This window comes from Camponotus vicinus, unplaced genomic scaffold, assembly GCF_025532165.1.
Source record: "Camponotus vicinus isolate PSW18456_S1 unplaced genomic scaffold, iyCamVici1.0 SCAF_1, whole genome shotgun sequence".
Lineage (NCBI taxonomy): Eukaryota > Metazoa > Arthropoda > Insecta > Hymenoptera > Formicidae > Camponotus > Camponotus vicinus.
This window is the reverse complement of record NW_028141945.1, coordinates 25,549,949-25,571,223: the sequence shown is the minus strand read 5'-3', so window position 1 is coordinate 25,571,223 and position 21,275 is coordinate 25,549,949. Positions and strand designations below refer to the sequence as shown.

At 31.6% G+C, this 21,275-nt stretch overlaps 2 protein-coding genes across 6 annotated transcripts in view; one reads left to right on the top strand and one right to left on the bottom strand.

The window, feature by feature from the left end:
- LOC145959853 (cytochrome P450 4C1-like) overlaps window positions 1-4,861 on the top strand; it is a 32,193-nt gene extending 27,332 nt beyond the window's left edge. For 4 of the 5 annotated variants that reach the window (XM_083079049.1, XM_083079047.1, XM_083079046.1 and 1 more), the window contains 9 exons: window positions 1,565-1,750; window positions 1,955-2,048; window positions 2,599-2,701; window positions 2,925-3,024; window positions 3,263-3,369; window positions 3,463-3,531; window positions 3,857-4,025; window positions 4,215-4,394; window positions 4,459-4,861. In XM_083079049.1, the coding sequence (XP_082935175.1) occupies window positions 1,565-1,750; window positions 1,955-2,048; window positions 2,599-2,701; window positions 2,925-3,024; window positions 3,263-3,369; window positions 3,463-3,531; window positions 3,857-4,025; window positions 4,215-4,394; window positions 4,459-4,655 (1,205 nt within the window). In that variant the 3' untranslated portion in view covers window positions 4,656-4,861. Of the gene's footprint in view, window positions 1-1,564; window positions 1,751-1,954; window positions 2,049-2,598; window positions 2,702-2,924; window positions 3,025-3,262; window positions 3,370-3,462; window positions 3,532-3,856; window positions 4,026-4,214; window positions 4,395-4,458 lie in introns of those variants that run through there. The other variant, XM_083079050.1, reaches the window with a different exon arrangement.
- A 3,217-nt stretch (window positions 4,862-8,078) lies between these two features.
- On the bottom strand, window positions 8,079-8,894 carry LOC145962408 (uncharacterized). Its single transcript, XM_083083489.1, has one exon. The coding sequence runs from the start codon at window positions 8,892-8,894 to the stop codon at window positions 8,079-8,081; it is 816 nt and encodes a 271-aa protein (XP_082939615.1).
- Window positions 8,895-21,275: the final 12,381 nt, after the last annotated feature.

Genomic DNA, 21,275 nt, shown 5'->3' with positions numbered 1-21,275 from the left:
AGTAAGAGAGATATTTTAGTTAAATCAAACACTATTACTAATATATTGTACTATCTGTAGATTATACAGAATAGATTTAATTAATATTATATATATAATTTATATATTATATATTTATATATTATATATTTATATTATTATTAGGTGCGCAACTAAGTTCCCGCTGTTTGTCAATAGATTGCGCCACCAATAAGTGTTGGTCGATTTCGACATATCCAAAACGTCATGAATCAAGCTTTGACATATGGTAAACAAACCGTTTTGACACAGTAGTGATTTTGTTTTGGCGTCATATACTTTTGGTTGTGTGAAAATGTCTGATTTTGTGCTAAATAATCGTCATTTGCGGGAAGTGTTGATTTTCTTCTTTCATTCGAAGAAAACGGCGGCTGAAGCGCATCGAGAGCTCCACAAAGTTTACAGAGATGCTGCTCTAAGTGAAACAACGTGCCGTGATTGGTTCCGTCGCTTCAAAGACGGTGATTTCGATGTTGACGACCGTCCGCGTGAAGGAAGGCCAAAAACCTTCGAAGACGCTGAATTGGAGGCATTGCTCGATGAGGATCCATGCCAAACGCAACAAGAGCTTTCATCAGCATTAGGAGTTACCCGCCAAGCCATTTCCAAGCGATTGCATGCGTTGGGAATGATTCAAAAGCAAGGAACTTGGGTTCCTTATGATTTGAAGCCAAGGGACGTTGAGCGTCGTTTTTTCGCCTGTGAACAACTGCTCCAGAGGCAAAAAAGGAAGGGTTTTCTTCATCGCATCGTGACGAGTGATGAAAAATGGATTCATTACAGCAACCCAAAGAAAAGAAAGTCATGGGGACTGCCCGGTCATGCTTCTACGTCGTCGGCTCGGCCGAATATTCACGCTGCGAAGGTTATGCTGTGTATTTGGTGGGACCAGGTCGGTGTTATTTATTATGAGCTGTTGAAACCGAACGAAACCATCACTGGGGAACGGTATCGACTTCAATTGATGCGATTGAGCCGAGCACTGCGCGAAAAACGGCCACAATACGAGCAGAGGCACGAAAAAGTGATTCTACAGCATGACAACGCTCGGCCTCACGTTGCCAAACCCGTTAAAACCTACCTGGAAACGCTCAAATGGGAAGTCCTACCCCACCCGCCATATTCCCCAGATATTGCGCCGTCCGATTATTACTTGTTCCGTTCGATGGCACATGGTCTGGCTGATCAGCAGTTCCGCTCATATGAAGACATCAAAAAATGGCTTGATTCGTGGATAGCCTCAAAAGATGAACACTTTTACCGTAACGGTATTCGAGCTCTGCCAGAAAGATGGGGAAAAAGTTGTAGCTAGCGATGGGCAATACTTTGAATGATTCATTTGTAACCATTTTTTCACAATAAAGTTGCATTTTCATAAAAAAAACAGCGAGAACTTAGTTGCGCACCTAATATTATATATTTATATTAATTTACTTCTATTTACTGATTCATAAAAAGTTAATTACAAAATAATAATTACACCTACGTTCATACTTGCAATTCCTCTTTTATAGCACAATGTTGCATTATTTTGTTTTTGTTTTAGCGATTAAGTGGAAGTCACGGCGAAAGATGTTAACACCTGCATTCCATTTTAATATATTGAATAAATTTGTTGATATCTTGATCAAAGAGGGCGATTGCATGACAAAATCGTTGAAAGACGTCGGAGGGATAGTTGTAAAGGATTTATTACCATTTATTAGTGAACATACGTTAAACGCGACATGCGGTAAGGAGTTCTTATTTTACATTATGTACAGGAATTTTATTCTCAGAGATTATAGCTTAAAATAAAAATAGAATAATGTTTCTATACGAAGTATCAATGCTACAAGTAAAGATAGATAATATCTAATATTTTATAAAAGAAAGCTTTCCGTAAAATATTCCCCTGAAAATAATCTTAGATTGTTTTATTTAAATGCATTTGTAGAAACTATCATGGGCGTCTCTCTGCAAAAACTTGGCGAGATCCAACAACAGTATCGAAATGCGATTCACGATATAACCGAATTAATGATTTATAGGTAATTCACGAATATAGAATATAATTGTATGATCTTTTAACTTATAATCCACATTTTTTAACTTATAATCTCTTTTAACTGTGATACATTACATTATGAAAAATAGATTAATTAATGAATAATTATGTAATAGATTAATTAATGAATAATTATGTAAAAGTGGACTTAGTGAAAATGTCACTTCGTTTACAAGTCGACAATTTTCAATCAAAATCTATTGTATGTGTATCACTAAATGTTCCATTACATAATTGTTTGTAATCTTTAAAATGTTGAAAATATTAGAATAATTAAAAGAAAAATAAATTGTATTCAAAATTTGTAAAGAAATTATCTTTGATCAAAAAATCTATAGCTAACATAAAATAAAAAGTTTTTAGAAAATTATATCTTTTTTGTAATATACATAGATTTAAATTTTCTTTACAATCTGTAATTATTAAAGATTAAACTGATTTCATGATGGCTTTAATTAAGGCTTTTATAAAATAACATTATCGAAATTATATCATCATTTGAAATTATATAGTTTTATTGAATTTCGGTTTAGATCATTAAGGCCTTGGTTGTATAATGATTTATTATTCTCATTGTCACCACAAGGAAGAAAGCAAAAGAAAGTCTTGAAAATATTGCATGGATTTACGGAAAAAGTACGTTATCACATTATTTTAAAATCTCATTATTTTAAATCTTACAACACTTATATGTAAAATAACAATAAATCTCGTAATCTTTGTAGGATTACATTATTTATTATAAATATTAATAAGATATATTAATATTATGTTATAAATATCTATGATATAGCACAATGTGCCATTGCTGTTTAATATAAGAAAATCATTTTAAAAATTAAATACTGTACTTATATAGATCATTGCGGAAAGAAAGCTTTATCACGAACGCACCAATGACCGATACTTAAAAAACCTTGAAAATAACAAAGAAACAGAAAATGTCGACGTGTTTGGAAGTACGTAAGAAAAAAGAGCAGAGCTTTTAATATTAGTTTGACTGCGCAATCTAATATTATAAATTATGCTTGCACTATTTATATTAAACACATAATCACACGAAATGATACAACAAATGTTTGTTGTACAGATAAATCATTATTATTCGTAATAGAGTTTGAATTTTAAACAAGAACTGTTATATAATTAAAGCGCGGCATGCAAAAGTGAAATCGTTACTAATATGCTTTTTTTTAGTTAAAAAAAATAGGCTAGCTATGTTGGACCTTTTAATAGCGGCATCTCGAGAAAATTCTTTAACTGATTTGGATATTAGAGAAGAAGTCGATACTTTTATAGTCGCAGTATGTATCTGTAACCTTTTTTTATTTTTTTGTACATGATATCTAACAATAAGTATGTATAACAATATGATATGCACATGACGATGATTATAGAGTTACGATACTACAACGGCGAGTATAATGTTTACTTTACTACTCTTAGCTGAACATAAAGATATCCAGGTACTTTTTTCTCGCAATATATTGCGATATATTATTTAAATTAAGATTTTAATTTAAAGTAATAAAGAGTAATAATTTAAAGTAATAATCAAGTTCTTATGTTATGATATATGTTTCCTAGATATATTAGTATATATATATATATATATATATATATATATATATATATATATATATGTATACTAATATATCGGAAGAGAAAATATATTTAAAATAAATGGAAATATTTTGCTTTATTATGAATTTATTTTTACCTGTGCGCATAAAAATCAGAACTGAGAAATATACTTTCATTATTAATATAATGAATAATTTCGATACACAGGAGCGTGTGAGGGCTGAAGTCCATACTGTGATGCAAGAGAACGGAGGAAAACTTAACATGAGATTATTAAACAATTTATCATATTTAGACAGATGTATAAAGGAAGCGCTACGTTTGTATCCCAGCGTGAGTGGCATATCACGCAAGGCTGGGAATGATGTAAAATTACGTAATTAGTCACTTTTTGCTGCATATATTTTTGAATATATTACATAATATGGAGTATATATTATTGAATGTAAAATATTAAACTTAATTAGTATTTTAAGAATACAATATTGTTATTTTTTATTTTTCGCAAAAAAGCTCATCTCTTTTCGTAAATTTTAGTATTTTTCAATTTTATAATAATTTTCAGAGTCATGTGTTGTACCCGCTGGAACAATGTTAATTCTTAATATCTACGGAGTTCACAGAGATCCCAATTTTTGGCCAAATCCAGAAGTATTTGATCCGGACAGATTCTTACCCGAAAAGATACAAAATCGTCATCCTTATTCTTATATACCATTCAGCGCAGGACCGAGAAATTGCATAGGTGAATTGATGGCGATTTTCGTTTCTTCTCATATCGATAATTTATCATAAACTTCGAATTGTAGGTCAACGTCTCGGTCTGCTGATGATGAAAGCTACGATAGCTCCTTTGATACATAAATTTTACTTGGAACCTATTGAGTATTTAAAAAATATCCGATTAAAGTTTGATATAATATTATATCCTACTCATCCAGTTCATATAAGATTCATCCCGGTCAAACAGCCGTTTAAAACTAACGTGGATACTGCAAGAGTATAACAAGATGATGCAGAGCAAAAATCGAAGAAAATTATTATGCATATTATACGTTCAACATTATGATGAAAATATTATGTATGTAAACATTATATTTAACCATGAAAATATCTACAAAGAATATCTTATGAATCAGAACTCAATATACTCTAAATTTAACGTATGTAAGGTAACGTATGTAACGTATGTAACGTATGGCCTCTATTATGTGTAACCGTAATAAAAATTTTTATCCATAAAATATATGCATGCAAAGCTAATGTTACGTTCAAACCCTGGAATGGATGGGCTGTATGGAAGGACGCAACTTACTTACCCCGTGACACACTTTATTCGGGCGTGTGTATGGATCGGGTCGAACGAATGTGAAGGGCCTGACACAGGTCAGCGACCGAAGGTCTCTTTAACGCTGCGTTTTTAAGCCTATTCGTTCGGTGGTCCCTTTTCGATAAAGGAATTTAATCCTTGTTACGCGGGATGGGACCTAGTGCGATCTCAGGATTTAGGGAAGAGAACGGGTTAAATAATTAAATTATACATTAAATTAAAAAATACATATATTATAAAAAAAATAAAGAAAGAAAAATACATCTTAGCAGTTGTAGTTATGCGTGAGTAGGTATCTGTGTGTGCATGTATATATTCTCGCGGGTGTTACAATCGTTCGGAGGTCATCAGTCAGAATATACAGGGAAGAATTTACGTTAAGAATTAAATTCTGACTGGTTAATACAATATACATATAATTAATATAATATAAGAAATAAAACAAAATAAAAAGTGAATGTGTAATAAAGAAAATATGAATAACGCTTACTTATTAAGGGAAGTATAGAATTCGTCGCTTGCGCATATGTGTTATAGTTAAAATTAAAATTTTCTAAATTCGCTGAAACACAGCTCTAAATTAAAATACAATAATAAAATTAAAATAAGAGATTTGCCAAGTCTAAGTTCGAAAATTATTCATCTATTTCAACGGTTTCTCCCAAAAGTAATGATAATTCAAAGGAAAATAATATAAAGAGAAAGAAAAAGATAATAATAATAATAATATGAGGATGTGGGAAATTAAAAGAAAACAAAAGGGAGTAAAGAAAAAAATAGAAATGAAAAGATATATGTATACAGGGTGTCCTAGACTACCCGTACACCCCTTTTCTTTCAAAAACTAAGCATTTTAGAGAAAAACGTTTTCGACAAAAATTGTATGGTAAGATTGTACCATAAGATGGTGTCATTGGTTTGACCTTGGATGGCATCGTTAAGATGAGGTCAAGGACACCTTTAATTTCTTAAATGGAACCACCTATTTTTTATTGCTTATTCTTATAGCTTATGTCGAGAGCTTTCCAAAACACTATAATAAAGTATTTTTTCATCAAGTACTTTTCGAGTTATAAGGCTTGAAATAATTTCTTAATTTTACATAAACCATAAAATATCTAGTAAAATATTCATTTTTCGATTATCTTACCTTAATACTTTTATGTATGAAATAATGAGAGGAAGGCCTCCCTTGCACCCCCCGCGCGCGCGCGCGTGTGTGTGTGTGTGTACACATACATTTGTGATATTTTTTAATTGCATTAAATTGTATTAAATTCTATATAAATTTAAATTGTATTTAAAATTATTATTTTTTTTATATAACAGCTAAAATAGTAGGTTTATGGAAAAAATGCATATAACCCTTTTTTGTAGAGTTTTTCAACGGCTTTATTTTTTGCTTAAAATTTTTTCTCTCAAATCAATATTTTCGGAGATAAAAAGCATTAAAATTCTGAAATTCTTTTGTTAATAATTTTTAAATAAACAACGAGCGCGGGCTAAAATCTTTATAACATTATTCAGAGTGTTGACCTTGACAACATATGTGAAAATTATTGAAATCGGAAGTGGCTCCGTATATCTGCATAATTACTCTATTTTTTTTGGTAGCTAGAATCTTTTTCTTTGAAATAATTTTTAATCGACGAAATATATTCATTGTATACTTGAATCGATTTACAACACTGCAATTATATTTTTATATCTGCAGCAATTTAAATTTGTCAAGATCGTTAATTAAATTTAATTTTTTTTTGTCATGCAAAATAATATTTTTATGTTTTTTCCTTATCCATTTTAAATTTTTTTTTAAGTGATAAACATTTTAATTATACATTTGAAAGATGCGGTGTATTTATCGTTACATTATCATACAATTTTAAATTTAATTCCTTCACACATAAAATATTATTTATATTATATTTGTTCTTTTCTATGTGTTAATGAATTCTTTCTTCACATAAATCTCGTGGGAAGTGGGAAAGAGATCTGTCGCGTAGATTTACACTTACACACACGCTAAATAAAGAAATAATAGATGAAAGAAACATGTAATACTATATTGAATATTGATAGATAATTTTCAGAATAAAACTATAATACAAAGTATATATCAATATTTTAAGTGTAATTATTTATTAAAAATATTTTCTGTTAATACAAATTTTAATTTTTAAGAATAATAAATCGAACGAAAAAATAATATTTTAGAATGGAAAAATATAACTGAAAAATTATTTAATAATTAGAGATTTGGCTCAAGTAATCAAAAAATTAAAAAGAAAATGGCATAAGAGCCAACGCGCGGTAGTTGGAGCGCAGAGAAGCAATAACACTTCTTTCTTTTTTCAATATTAGTTTATTAAAAAATATATTATAATAACAAAAAGCGAACGTTTCGGATCATCTTTTGATCCTTCTTCAGCGCGATGTTAACAATATATATTACAGATAGTGACGCGTTACATTAAACGAATTTGTTCTCGACGCGTAGGTGACGCGAAATTGCATCCCGCGGAGGTCTAGTAAGCGCTCTGCCTCCAACAATCAATTAAATATATTATAGTTATGCTATGCGACGTCACAGCAGATCTAACAAATCGAGTAAAAATAATAAAATAAATACCGAAAGATATTACACGCGAATAAGCTTTTTTGCTTAAATTAATAGTTAGAAGCATGGCTCACCAGATTTCGCGCTTTTTACAATTAATAATATAGTATGCCGCTGTGCGCCTCATGTCGATTCGAGATTCGATGACGAACTGTATAAATATGTCCTCGGTTGTCAGGACGTAAACATGGACTCAACCAAGGACATGCGCAGTTGACTCAACGATAACAAACACCGACGCGTGAACGAACGCCTCATATTTTCGATAAATTATCGATTATCGTCGCAAATGTATGATGCAAGCCCTCTGTATCACTCTGCAAGTTTAAGCTATTTTTTTGGCGCTTGATAAACAGCATTTCAGAGACAAGTCTTTTGCCCAACGAGGACTCCCTGTCCAAAATCTCAGATTCTTCCCAATTAAAATCATGACCGAATTCCAGTCTGTGATTAGTTATAACCGAAGGTTGTGACGTATTTCGTCAAATGTGATTTCGGTGTTCAGAAATTCGTTTTCTTAACTGTCTGCTAGTTTGGCCGACATATGACGCATCGCAATCATTGCACGAGACTTTATACACTACATTGTTACACGAATCTTTTGGCATTATGTCTTTATGGACCTTGACAAAATTACGAAGTTTATTTAAGCCAAAATAAGAAACTCCCGTGTCATGATTACGAAGAACTCGCTTAAATTGTTCCGAAAACGTTGGAATGTATGGGATTGTAAAATATGAAGAGGGTCTTTTCTCAGGGTGGTCCTTGTCGGGCTCCAAGCCTGTCCGATTCAAGGCCAATAGCAACTTCAGACGTTCTCGTATTACATGGAAAATGTAAAATAGAGGATAGCCATTGTCCAAGAGCACGCCGACTATCAGCTCAAAGTTTATTTGATGGAATCTCGGATGCGATAATAAAAAGGCACGATCCACCAATCCTACGATTGTTCCCCTCTTATGGCATAGTGGATGATTCGACTTATAATTTAGATATCTCCCGGAAAAAGTAGGTTTGTGATACCAATCGAATTCAATTAAATTATTGTTCACGATTATCGTAACATCAAGAAAATTAAGTTTATTATCAACTCCCTCCTCCAATGTGAACTGAAGCGTTGGGTGAAAAGAGTTGAAGATACCCAAGACCTCATTGAACATAGAAGAGGGAGCCGCCAAAGCTATATCATCCACATACCTATAATAGAATGGTAGATTGAAGGGAACTCGTTCAATTGCTTTATTTTCCAAATCTTGCAGAGTGATATCGGCAATGATGGGGGATAGGGGAGAGCCCATGGGAGTTTCGAATGTTTGTTGGTATATTTTTCCATTAAAAGTGAAGAAAGTAGAATTTAATATAAACCGAACTGCAGTAAAGAATTCGTCGCGGGGAATGCTACACTTCTTTTTTATTAGATACCATCTCTCTGAGACGCTATCCAACGCTAAATCTAATGGGATGTTAGTAAAAAGACCTTTCTTTTTAATTTTTTGAAAAATTATTATATAGAAATTATGTATATGACATATATGACGATGGACAGATGTCACGAGATTATAAGGAATAAAAGATTAAAATAAAAGATATAAATAGAATAACGGACCACTGAACCACACATTTGAATTTTAAAATAATAGTTTGCATTTTTATTTGTTTATATATATATTAACAAATTATCGACTGATAAGAGACCACAAAGATATCCTCCAATCGTTTGCGAAAAATGTGGGATATAAGTGAAACGTGTAATCAGCACCATTTACGCAATGTGAATATAAAAATATTAAATTTTAATAAATATTAATATTTTATACTAATAAAAATGCAACATATCATATATTAAATATTTATTTTAATCATGTTGATTCTTATTGTTAGTTTTAGCATATTACAATTCATATTCACTTATCTTGTTATGTTTTATATTTTGTTTATCTTACATTCATATAATACATATATTCTTACAAAAGATATAATATATTTTTTTATTTTTCTTTATTTATCTATACATATCTTGTACTTTTAAAGCTGCAAAATTTGTTGGTCTACACACGGGCAATCGACTATTCACAGACGCGATTTTGATTAAAATAACTTTGTCGCAAAGAAATATCTCTTTGAGAGAGCACCATTTCTTTGTCGGTGACCATTTGGTACAAATCACAGCATCATTGTTATGATTAAAATTTCTTGATGAGCACTTTATGTCACATCACGAAATTAGATCAATAAAAATGTTATCTGTTATTTCCTAATATCTTACGTATATTAAGTGAGATTCAAATACTAACAAGATACAAAATTATAACTATTTAGATAAAAAAATGTCATATCACATTACAGTGTGAAGCTTTTATATAATGCTATTGATATGCTAATATTATACAACCATTTTACATATGTTTTGAGTGCCTCTTATTATATTTTAAGTATCTTTTTATAAAATTTCTTCTTCTTGGTGAAGCATGACATATTATAATTTTTATTTAGAATACTAATTTCTTTTATCTAGAATTTCTCTTTTCATTAATCATAAGTATGTCTATAAAACACAAAATAATATGTAAAATTTACGAATATACAGATATATAAATATTTCAGGAATTATTTGGATATTCCAGCAATATTTAAAAAATATTTAACATATCGAATGGAACATTGTATAAAAGCTTACACAAAAATATCCCATACATTTAACACATTGCATACATTTTCAAATCTATTATCTATGTCTAAATCTCGATAATATATATTTTATTTTCGATGTATCCAAACGTTTCCAAATCCCCAAGTCCCCTTGATATTCTGTTGATATAACTTTTCGGCGTGTCTTCGCGCTTTCCTACGAGAAAATACTCTTCGAAAATACGGATCGGAAGCGCTACGCTGCCGTTGCTTCCTGCGCGTATTAAATCTGCGAGAATGAAGAGTATTATTTGTTAAAAATATTATAAGGATTAGAAGCTATTGTGCCTTAAGTATAGCACACATACTTTTTCAACATAAGAAACTTATATCTCTATTATTTGTTTTTTAAATTTTATTTTTTAAACTAATACCTTTTATTATCGCTCTGCCAATCCATATTTATATGATTTTTCAGCATATACAAAATCTGATACTTAGTCTCTGTGAATTGAGAGATCATTGTAATATTTACACTGATTTACAATTGAAATATCAAGTATCTTACAAATGCATAATGATGTACTTGTCGAAATTTTTATCACGCTGCTGCGATAATTATGAATTATTTATAATAATAATATACAAACAGATTGATATACAAACAGATTATGGAAACAGAAATTATATTACAAGTTCAATACAGGTAGTGTATAACACGATGTATATGATATACAGGGTGTCCTAGACCACCCGTACACCCCTTTTCTTTCAAAAACTAAGCATTTTAGAGAAAAACGTTTTCGACAAAAATTGTATGGTTTTGAGGAGAACATAAGATGGTGTCATTGGTTTGACCTTGGATGGCATCGTTAAGGTGAGGTCAAGGACACCTTTAATTTCTTAAATGGAACTACCTATTTTTTATTGCATATTCTTATAGCTCATGTCGAGAGCTTTCCAAAACACTATAATTAAGTACCTTTTCGTTAAGTACTTTTTGAGTTATGAGGCTTGAAATAATTTCTTAATTTTACATAAACCGTAAAATATCTTGTAAAATATTCATTTTTCGATTATCTTACCTTAATACTTTTATGTACAAAATAATGAGAGGAATCAATTAGTGTAAAGAAAACACATAGTTATTTCAAAGAAAAAATATGTAATTTGCAATTAACAATTCCATATTTTTTCTTAAAAACAACTATGTGATTTCTTTACACCAATTGATTCCTCTCATTATTTTGTACATAAAAGTATTAAGGTAAGATAATCGAAAAATGAATATTTTACAAGATATTTTACGGTTTATGTAAAATTAAGAAATTATTTCAAGCCTCATAACTCAAAAAGTACTTAACGAAAAGATACTTAATTATAGTGTTTTGGAAAGCTCTCGACATAAGCTATAAGAATATGCAATAAAAAATAGGTGGTTCCATTTAAGAAATTAAAGGTGTCCTTGACCTCACCTTAACGATGCCATCCAAGGTCAAACCAATGACACCATCTTATGTTCCCCTCAAAACCATACAATTTTTGTCGAAAACGTTTTTCTCTAAAATGCTTAGTTTTTAAAAGAAAAGGGGTGTACGGGTGGTCTAGGACACCCTGTATATAAGTATGCATATCTATATGTACAGGGTGATAAAAAATTATATGTCATGGTTTTGACAGATGATTCTTCAGATCGAAATCGGTAAAGATCCGAAAAAAGTTGCATCCGCAAAATTGTTCTTAAAATTTTTTTATTAGTTTAAAAAATTGTGCTCATCAAGAGGAACAAAAGTTTCAAAGAGACCATGGGTCACAATGGGTACCTCAGCCGTACGAAATTAATTAGCTATTTTTTTATCTAGTGACTCGACTACAACACATGCCCACAAAGATTAGGACCCCGCGGTTCGTCACTTCCACGGTATTTAATGACTTCAAACCCTCTCTGTCGTGTGTATGTGTGTGCGACGCGAATCTAATCATGTGCTGCATTTCGACGACGTCTTCTACGTGGCACCCAGAGAACCGTTCCGTTCACACCGATGGCTCTCAGCATACGTGTTTGTTCTCCGATTTCCACGTGGTGCCCTTCATTCCGCAAGCAAGATCGTAGTCTTGCCTCTAGATTAGACCTCACCTTGGCAGGAATAGTTTCCTATCCGTTCTTCGAGTTGCCAATAAATTCGAGGTCGTCCTGCTCTACAATGACCCGCGACCCTCATTTCAAATCGCTCTTGGTCTCCAAAACGCTCAAAGCGTTGGAATTCCCGACGATCTAGAATTTCACGATGGCGTCGTCCGTTTGCGCGATTTTATAACAAATTGGCATAAATTTCGCGAGCTCGTGCATAATTTCCAAGGACTTGGTCAATTACTCGGAGCATCAGACGTCGGTCACGACTATCTCTATGCATTCGCCTACGTTGATGTCGCAAACGACGTTCCATCATAAGCAAACTTCTAAGATATGCAGAATGAAGGTATAGAATCAAGTGGAAAGCCGAAATCAAGATAGTCGAAGAAATATTTCAAATCGAATCACAGCGGCTTGCGTTTGCAAACCATATCGGTAACAGGGCATGAGTTTTACCTTCTCCTAAGGGAAAAAAAAAGCATGAAATGATTTGTCAGTTTGTCGATAGAGAAAAACAGAATTTCATTTATCAATATTCGCGACAAAAACGCATATCCTAATTTTTCCAACTTCATGATTTTATTTCGGGTTGAAGGGTTCATTTGCGACTTATGGACTCTTTGAGATTTTTGTTCCTCTTGATGAGCAGAAATTTTTTAAGCCAATAAAAAAATTTGACCTTGAATTTCAAGGTCAAGATCAATTTTGCGGCTGCAACTTTTTTCAAATCTTTACCGATCTCGATCTGGAGAATCACCTGTCAAAGCCATGACATATAATTTTTTACCACCCTGTATATGTATATCTACAGGGTGTCTGGAAAGGTAAAGTCAATCGAATAGGAGATGAAAGAGGAGCATGAGTAGAACACATAATGTAAATAAATTTTTTTCGTATTCGCTATGGTTTAGAAAATACAGCGCTTTATAGGGGTGCATAAAAAGTGAAACCCCTTAATATTTCGAAAAGTACGCATTTTCGAGAAAAATGTTTTATACAAAAATTGTAGGTTTTAAGTGGAGCATTACACAGAAAAATTAGTATGACCTTCAATAGCGTTCTCAAGGTCATGTAAAGATAACCTAGAAATTTTTAATGGGTATCCTCAGCTTTATTACATTACTATATACACATTTGTTATGTACATACGGGATAGACTTAACATCGTCATAAATGAACAACCGGAAATAAAAAAGGAAGAAATTAAATTTACGATTGGTATGATCGTAACGAATTCATCGTACCTGCATACGTTTAGGTCTACAATTATCAAAACTCACGATGGCGTGATAATTGGTTGGCATCATAAATGTAAAGTTACGTTCATACGGAAAAAATTGTATTCTTTAGTTCCGCATCTGAGGGACTACTATTATGGTCAGAACATATGTTTCTGCAAATGTGAAACTTGTAAATCAGACAATTCCAGATATATCTGTCAACCGCACTATATAATTCTTGCAGAAAATAATGTAGTGTGTTATGTAACACAAGGTATATATGAAATATTAGTAGCATCCTTTCTTTCATAAATTATATATATTTTATATAATTTTCCATTTCTCTAACACGCGCAATATAAAAAATATACTTCCTTTTTTTTAAATATGGTATCAAAATGTCCACCAAAGAGGATCAATAATGTAGAGATAGGACGATATTTTTCTAAATTTAAAGGCACTTATTACGTACCAAATGAAAACTTGGCAAAGAATTATCCAACTGATATCGCTGTTATGCACGAAATATTTTCTTATCAGTAGTGTGTATAATAATATCCATTATACATATATATATATATATATATATGTGTGTGTGTGTGTGTGTGTGTGTGTGTGTTTTAAAATTATGTGTAAATATTTTTTAATTTTTCTCCATGAAGGTATTATGATATTGTAGATATTGTAAAATTAAAAGTGCACAATGTTAATGAGTGAATTATATTTTACCTTTCGTGTTATGAAAGGTAAAATATAACAAGAATATACAGTAAAATTATTTCGCAATAAATTTTTGTGAGACATTTTAACTAGTCAAACTTTCTTATTGATAAATTTACTTGAATTTCTACAACAGTTTCCACACAACACTGATTTCCTACCTATCAGCATGTACCACCTTCTTCTTGTGTCTAAGAGTTCTTTGAATACAATAAACCACATCATTTAATTTCTTCACTACCAAGTAAGGGCCCTCCCAATTGCTCTGCAATTTCTGAGCCTTCCCTTTACATCTTCGAGGATTAAACAACCAGACTCTGTCCCCCTCTTGAAAAAGAACCTTTCTAACTTTTCGGTCGTAACGGGTTTTCATCTGAGAAGATTTTAAAATATCAATTTTTCAATTTAACGCTCGTTATGTGCAATGTACTACACAATTCTATAAACTTTGTAAATCTCATATTATGTATTAAATTTAGGCAATTAATATGCGTGTCTTCTACAGAGTACTCTATACAGGCTGCCACAAAAGAGTCGGGAAATATCTCGAAAAACATAAATGTAAAAAAATGTTTAATACGAAAGGAAGGTTTAAAAAAGGTTGTAAGGTTGTAAGGATTTTCAAAAATCTATTTAGCCTCATCAGTTAGATCTTGAGTAGCGCTGCCAAGGTCAGGACAAAATCATCATGAATTTTTTAAATTAAATCCTTTATTTTTTAATGCATATTCTTATAATCTTTTTCAAGACTTTTACAAAATACTATCCTATTAAAAAAAGAGTAAAAAAAAATATGAAGACAAAAAATATCCCATGTACATACAAAATAAGTAAAACAAAATAACTAAAAAAATTGTTTATAATATTTAGAAAGTAATAGAAACTAAAAATAATTTTCTTCTAAATATAATCCTGTAAAATGTAAAAAGTCAAAATTAAATAAAAATTAAATTGAAATTAATAATTATAACTAGCCAAGTACTTAAAAGCAATTAAATTTGTGAAGGTCTGCAATTTGAGCAATAAAATACCATTATTATGTCATAGATTGTATTGTAAATAGCAAAGATTATTTAACTCTTACTGTACTACAAAATTGACCACATAGATTGTCAATTTCGAATTTAAAAGTGCCCTTTGCTAAATTAATCGGAATATTTGAAATTGTTATTAAAATAATTATAAGCTTTGTCAAGTAAGTTTGGGACTAAAGATGTTAAAACCAAAGTAAGTACAAGAACTTGGCATGGGCTGGTCGCTACTCATATATTTTTACATATTAACATATTGATAATAATTTCTGACAGTAATTTGAGAATTTTAATTTCAGATATATAATTCGTGAATCTAGATTTTAAATATTTATAATATTCATTAATAACAATTTATGAGTCATAATTCAGGAACGCCAAGTTTTTATATGTCACTTTAGTCTTAACTCGTTTAGTCCAGGGCCTAATTTCAAAACAACAATTTCAAATATTTCGATCAATTTAGCACAGAATACTTTTAAATGCAAAATTAGCAATCGATGGCGCATTAAAGGTTAAATAAAGTTATAATTTACTATTTGCAGGAAAGTCTATAACATAATGATATTTTATATATTATACAAAATATTTATCATACAAAAATTGATTTCATGGCAAATGTTGTTTCAATTATTGTTTACAATTAAGAAAGATCACATATTTTCTTATCTTTATTAAGGGGAAGATCGATGCGAAAAGATCAAAAAGTAAAATTCAATTCTCGAATGTATTCTTCAGTTAAAATTCAATATTTAGATCGTAAAATTTATTAGGCAACATTAAACTATATTAATATATTCGGATATTAATTAAATGTCAGTTTTTTCCACTTTTGCGATCGAATATGATTCATTTATTAGTCATTTTAATTTTCATTAAATAAATAAACATAATAAAATATAAAAATGTTACGGATGGCTTCCGCGAGTCTGCCAGCGGAATCGCCCATATAGTTTTACTAACAGTCTTATTCTGGCCCAAAACTGGTTGCCAAGTCACCAATATTGGCGCGATAATGGCGTTCATGACTGGCTCAGCAATGGGACTTTTCTGGAATAATAACTTCGGTCCAGCAATGGATAACAATGTACGGCCAAACATGGTAACCAATGATGGGCCATTAATGGTCAATATATCTTACTAATATTTTGCCATTAATGGTCAATATATCTTGCTAATATTTTGTCATTAATGACTAATCTATTATGCTAATACTTGGCCGATAATAGCGTTCTTATGGGGCTCGACTTAGCCAAATTATTTTTTTTTATTGCTTTATTGCGTTAATATGTTTTTACAAATATACATTTATCAAAATATATTTTACTAGAAACTTTTTCCCTTTTTATTAAGAATATTTATACACAGAGAAAAATGTTTTTTTTTCTTATAATTTCAAATAATCTGTTTAATATTTTGAATCCCAACAAGAAATCCAGATTATTAAATAAATTATTTTGAATTTAGTTTGTCTGGAATTAAAGTGATAAAAAATGATATGTTAGAAAGAGTATGCTCACATGCACACAATCAGAGAACCTACGTGTGAATATCATCCTCTTTCTCGCATTACTGCTAAGAGGAAAAAAATATACTTGAGATCTTACGTGTTTAATACTAGTTCTTTATACACATTTCATGGTAAATATTGAATAGAAAAGTTAAGAGAAAAGTTAAGAGTGGTGCGTCGCGTAACAGCAAACGAAGAAACATATACTACATACTATTGGTTATTCCAAATAATAAGTTAATTGAAACAAACAATATTCTTATTTGAATCAGTATTATTTCAAATAATCGTCATTTTTCCGTTAAACAATATAAATTAATACAACGAAACAATCAAATTTTGATTCAAACAAATAATATTTAGTATAAAATAATTTTTTCTTTAGAGAAACAAATATAAGTCAAACAAATAGATATACTAAATGTAAAGAAACATTTTTCTCTGTGTATATAATTATTATATGTTAATGTATTTTTAATAAAAATTCAACAAATTCGACATATCCAGCAAACTATTTTATAAGTATATATTTATAATAATTTATTTCTACAAGGAAGCAATAAAAAACAATTTGATTAAGCTGTAAGAAAACCATATTGGCATTTTTACCGTACAGTAAAGTTACTACTCAGAAAAGGAAATAAGCATTTAAAGTTAAGTTAAAGTTTTAAGTTACAAAAATTTTGTTGTTTTTAAACTGTTAAAATATCAGCATATATATATATATATATATATATATATATATATATAATATATTATATATAATATTTTATTGCTTTAAGTAGGAGTAATTTCTAAAATTTTTTGGCAAATTCGAAAATGCCAAGCATGGGCGAATACAGTAAGCCAAGTATTGGCCAATCATCGGTTACCATATATCAGGCCAAGTATTGGCCCTGTTGTCAAGTCTGGTTATTTCTATATGGGCGGATAACCACAATCGGGATCAGGTCTCGGGAGAACAGCAGTGAAAGAAAACGTGATTTCTTTGGTGTTAAAGTAAAATAAAATAAAATTCATAAACGTCCTTTGATGTGTGCGTGTGTGTGCGTGCGTGCGTGCGTGCGTGCGTGCGTGTGTGTGTGTGTGTGTGTGTGTGTGTGTGTGTGTGTGTACAAGTATACAAGTGTGAGTAAGTGTGTATTACAAGATGATAATGCTGTCGATCGTGCGCGGCGACGTTCGATATATCGCAAGTTTTAAAATGCGTGTCAGTATGATTAGAGTCACCGGAAACAATTATAATTAAATTTAAAAAAATAATATCTTTCTTAACCTATGAATGAGTACAAAGTATGGGTATATTTGTATGTAAAAAAGATAAAGTTGTTTTCTCTCACCTATATTGAAGAGAAAAACTATATAAAGAATGATATAAGAAACGATATAACAAGATTGAACATAGATTTCCAAAAAAGTTTTATTATATTCATAAATTAAAATTGAAAATTTTTATCGTATAGTTTATACTGTGCAAAGCTAAGCTGCGAATATGACATTAATTTACTTCGATGGTTCTTCGCATTCCTTGTATATTTCGCGATCGTATATGATTCATTAGTTTATTTAATTTTTCTTAAATAATTAATTATAATAAATATAATATAATATTATAATAAATATAAGAATAATAAAATTAAGAGGCAAGAAATGTCGATACGATCATAACTCCAATAAGAAAAATATCTCCTTCCTCTCTCTCTCTCTCTCTCTCTCTCTCTCTCCCTCTCCCTCTCTCTCTCTCTCAGCGCATATACAGGGTGTATCTGAAATGATGCACTAAACTTTAGGAGCGTATTCCAGAGGTCAAAATAAGACTTTTTTTTCGTATGAACATGGGTCCGCAAATGAACCCCCCTCCGAGCTAGAGGCCCCTAAAGTTTGGGGAAAAAATTAAAAATTGGCTGTATTTCAGAAAAAAAAAGTTTTGACATTACTTATCACCCTCTCTTGAGAGATAAATAAATTTACGTTGCGGGTGTTTGGTCAATTTCACACATTTTCGAATTTTAGCTCGGAGGGCGGTTCATTTGCGGACCCATGTTCATAAGAAAAAAAAGTCTTATTTTGACCTCTAGAATACGCTCCTAAAGTTTAGTGCATCATTTCAGATACACCCTGTATATAAATAACGATCAAAAAAGGCAAAAAATTTCATTAAAATAACATTGGAATAAAATCATAAAACTATACATCTTAAAAAGAGAAAAGAGATTGTTCAGAAATTTTTTCCAAAGAATTTGTCATACGTACCTGCTGCTATGGTCTAACTTTTTTTACCAATCAGGACGGAGATGTTCCTTTTCTGGTTAGTAAACCAAATGCCGTGAATCATTTCTAAAGGAAGTGCATCTTTAGTCCGAACCACGTGCAACGTCGAACGAAGTGCATGTGAGACGCAGTGTTACAAGTAGGAGAAAAAATTTGTGTGCTTACATTGGTAATTAGTTATATATATATATATATATATATATATATATATATATATATATATATATATATGTGAGATGAACGCTCTACCAAAGAAAACCCAAATCACGCGCCAAGATTATTGCAGGGCACAAGACCCTGGTGCGCTATGGAAGGCGAGGGCGCTGGCGAGGCGAAGGAGTGCACGCGTGAATATGAGCGAGCGTATGTGAGAGGGTAACGTGGCGTCTGCCCGGCCACGCAGTTAGAACGCATGCATGAGGTGAGCGAGCACATGTGAGAGAGTAGCGTGGCGTCGGTCCGGCCACACAGTTTAAATGTATCTTTATCAAATAAAATATGTTCTCATTAAGTCCGAGTACATAACTATTGTCGCACGGCACCTTACATATATATATATATATATATATATATATATATATATATATATATATATATATATACAGGGTGATTCAAAATAACCCCTGTGTCCCTGAAATGACATATTCTTGAATCAATTCTAAGACGATTTTTCCTTCGGCAAAATTTCGTCCGAAGCTTAGTTTTTGAATTATTAAAGGAAGTAGTTAACGTATGACGGGTCGAATACAAGAGGCAGGCAAGGGTGGCGCGATTCACCGTCAGACGCGGGAGCTTACGCGGGGCGCCTGCTGCGATCAGCTGATCGCTATACACATACAGACACACATGCGAACACATACATTCTCTCTCTGTCTGTCTGTCTGTCTGTCTCTCTCTCTCTCTCTCTCTCTCTCTCTCTCTCTCTCTCTCTCATTCGCTCACTCACCTGTAAATGTTTTTTTTTTTTTTTTTTTACGAGAGAGGGGAAAATGCATTTTATGCATACCCACCGGTCGATCCAGTGAGTTATGTGGGACTCGAGTACCAAGTCGAATTACCAACTCGGTACTCCCTACCCACTAAAAACCCTTCTCTTTTCACGAATTTCCTTTAACACACTGTTCCTCTGACTTCCCGAGATCTGTTTTCACATAACGTCAAAAAATAGTTATTATTACCTTGTTCGATGACTTTTGATGTATTGCTGTAATTGCTTGAAGGAGAAATGAATTTTCCGATAGATCGTACGTTCTCAAATTTAACGTAGATATCACGTTGCAAAAGACAAGAAATCCACACTAAATTATTAACTGAAAGTTTTTCTTCTTTCATGAACTGTATTCTTTTATTAAACTTTAACATAATCACATTTATTTACTCACTCGATGAGACGAGAAATTTACTAATGACTCTATCACTAATCACTATTAATCACTGTCGAATAATAATTGATGGCGATTAAAAATCACTCGATGAAAGAAACACGCGCGGACACGTTACTACACGACGCGACGACGCGACGACGCGACAATGCGACGATAATTACGACTTGGCGACTGCAAGCAGTTTTTTGTCATGGTAGGTTGCGGTAGGTTAAGGTACTACTGGCGCTATCGAACGCGATCATGTGTTCGATTGAAGAATGCGGTAAACATAATAAACATTTAACATAATAATAATATTAATATGTTAAATGTTTATTATGTTTACCGCATTCTTCAATCGAACACATGATCGCGTTCGATAGCGCCAGTAATACCTTAACCTACCGCAACCTACCATGACAAAAAACTGCTTGCAGTCGCCAAGTCGTAATTATCGTTGCATTGTCGCGTCGTCGCGTCGTCGCGTCGTGTAGTAACGTATCCGCGCGTGTTTCTTTCATCGAGTGATTTTTAATTGCCAACAATTATTATTCGACAGTGATTAATAGTGATTAGTGATAGAGTCATTAGTAAATTTCTCGTCTCATCGAGTGAGTAAATAAATGTGATTATGTTAAAGTTTAATAAAAGAATACAGTTCATGAAAGAAGAAAAACTTTCAGTTAATAATTTAGTGTGGATTTCTTGTCTTTTGCAACGTGATATCTACGTTAAATTTGAGAACGTACGATCTATCGGAAAATTCATTTCTCCTTCAAGCAATTACAGCAATACATCAAA

Excerpts from the sequence above, each read along its gene's own strand:
- LOC145962408 (XM_083083489.1), bottom strand. The coding sequence starts at position 8,894 with ATGGGCTCTCCCCTATCCCCCATCATTGCCGATATCACTCTGCAAGAT.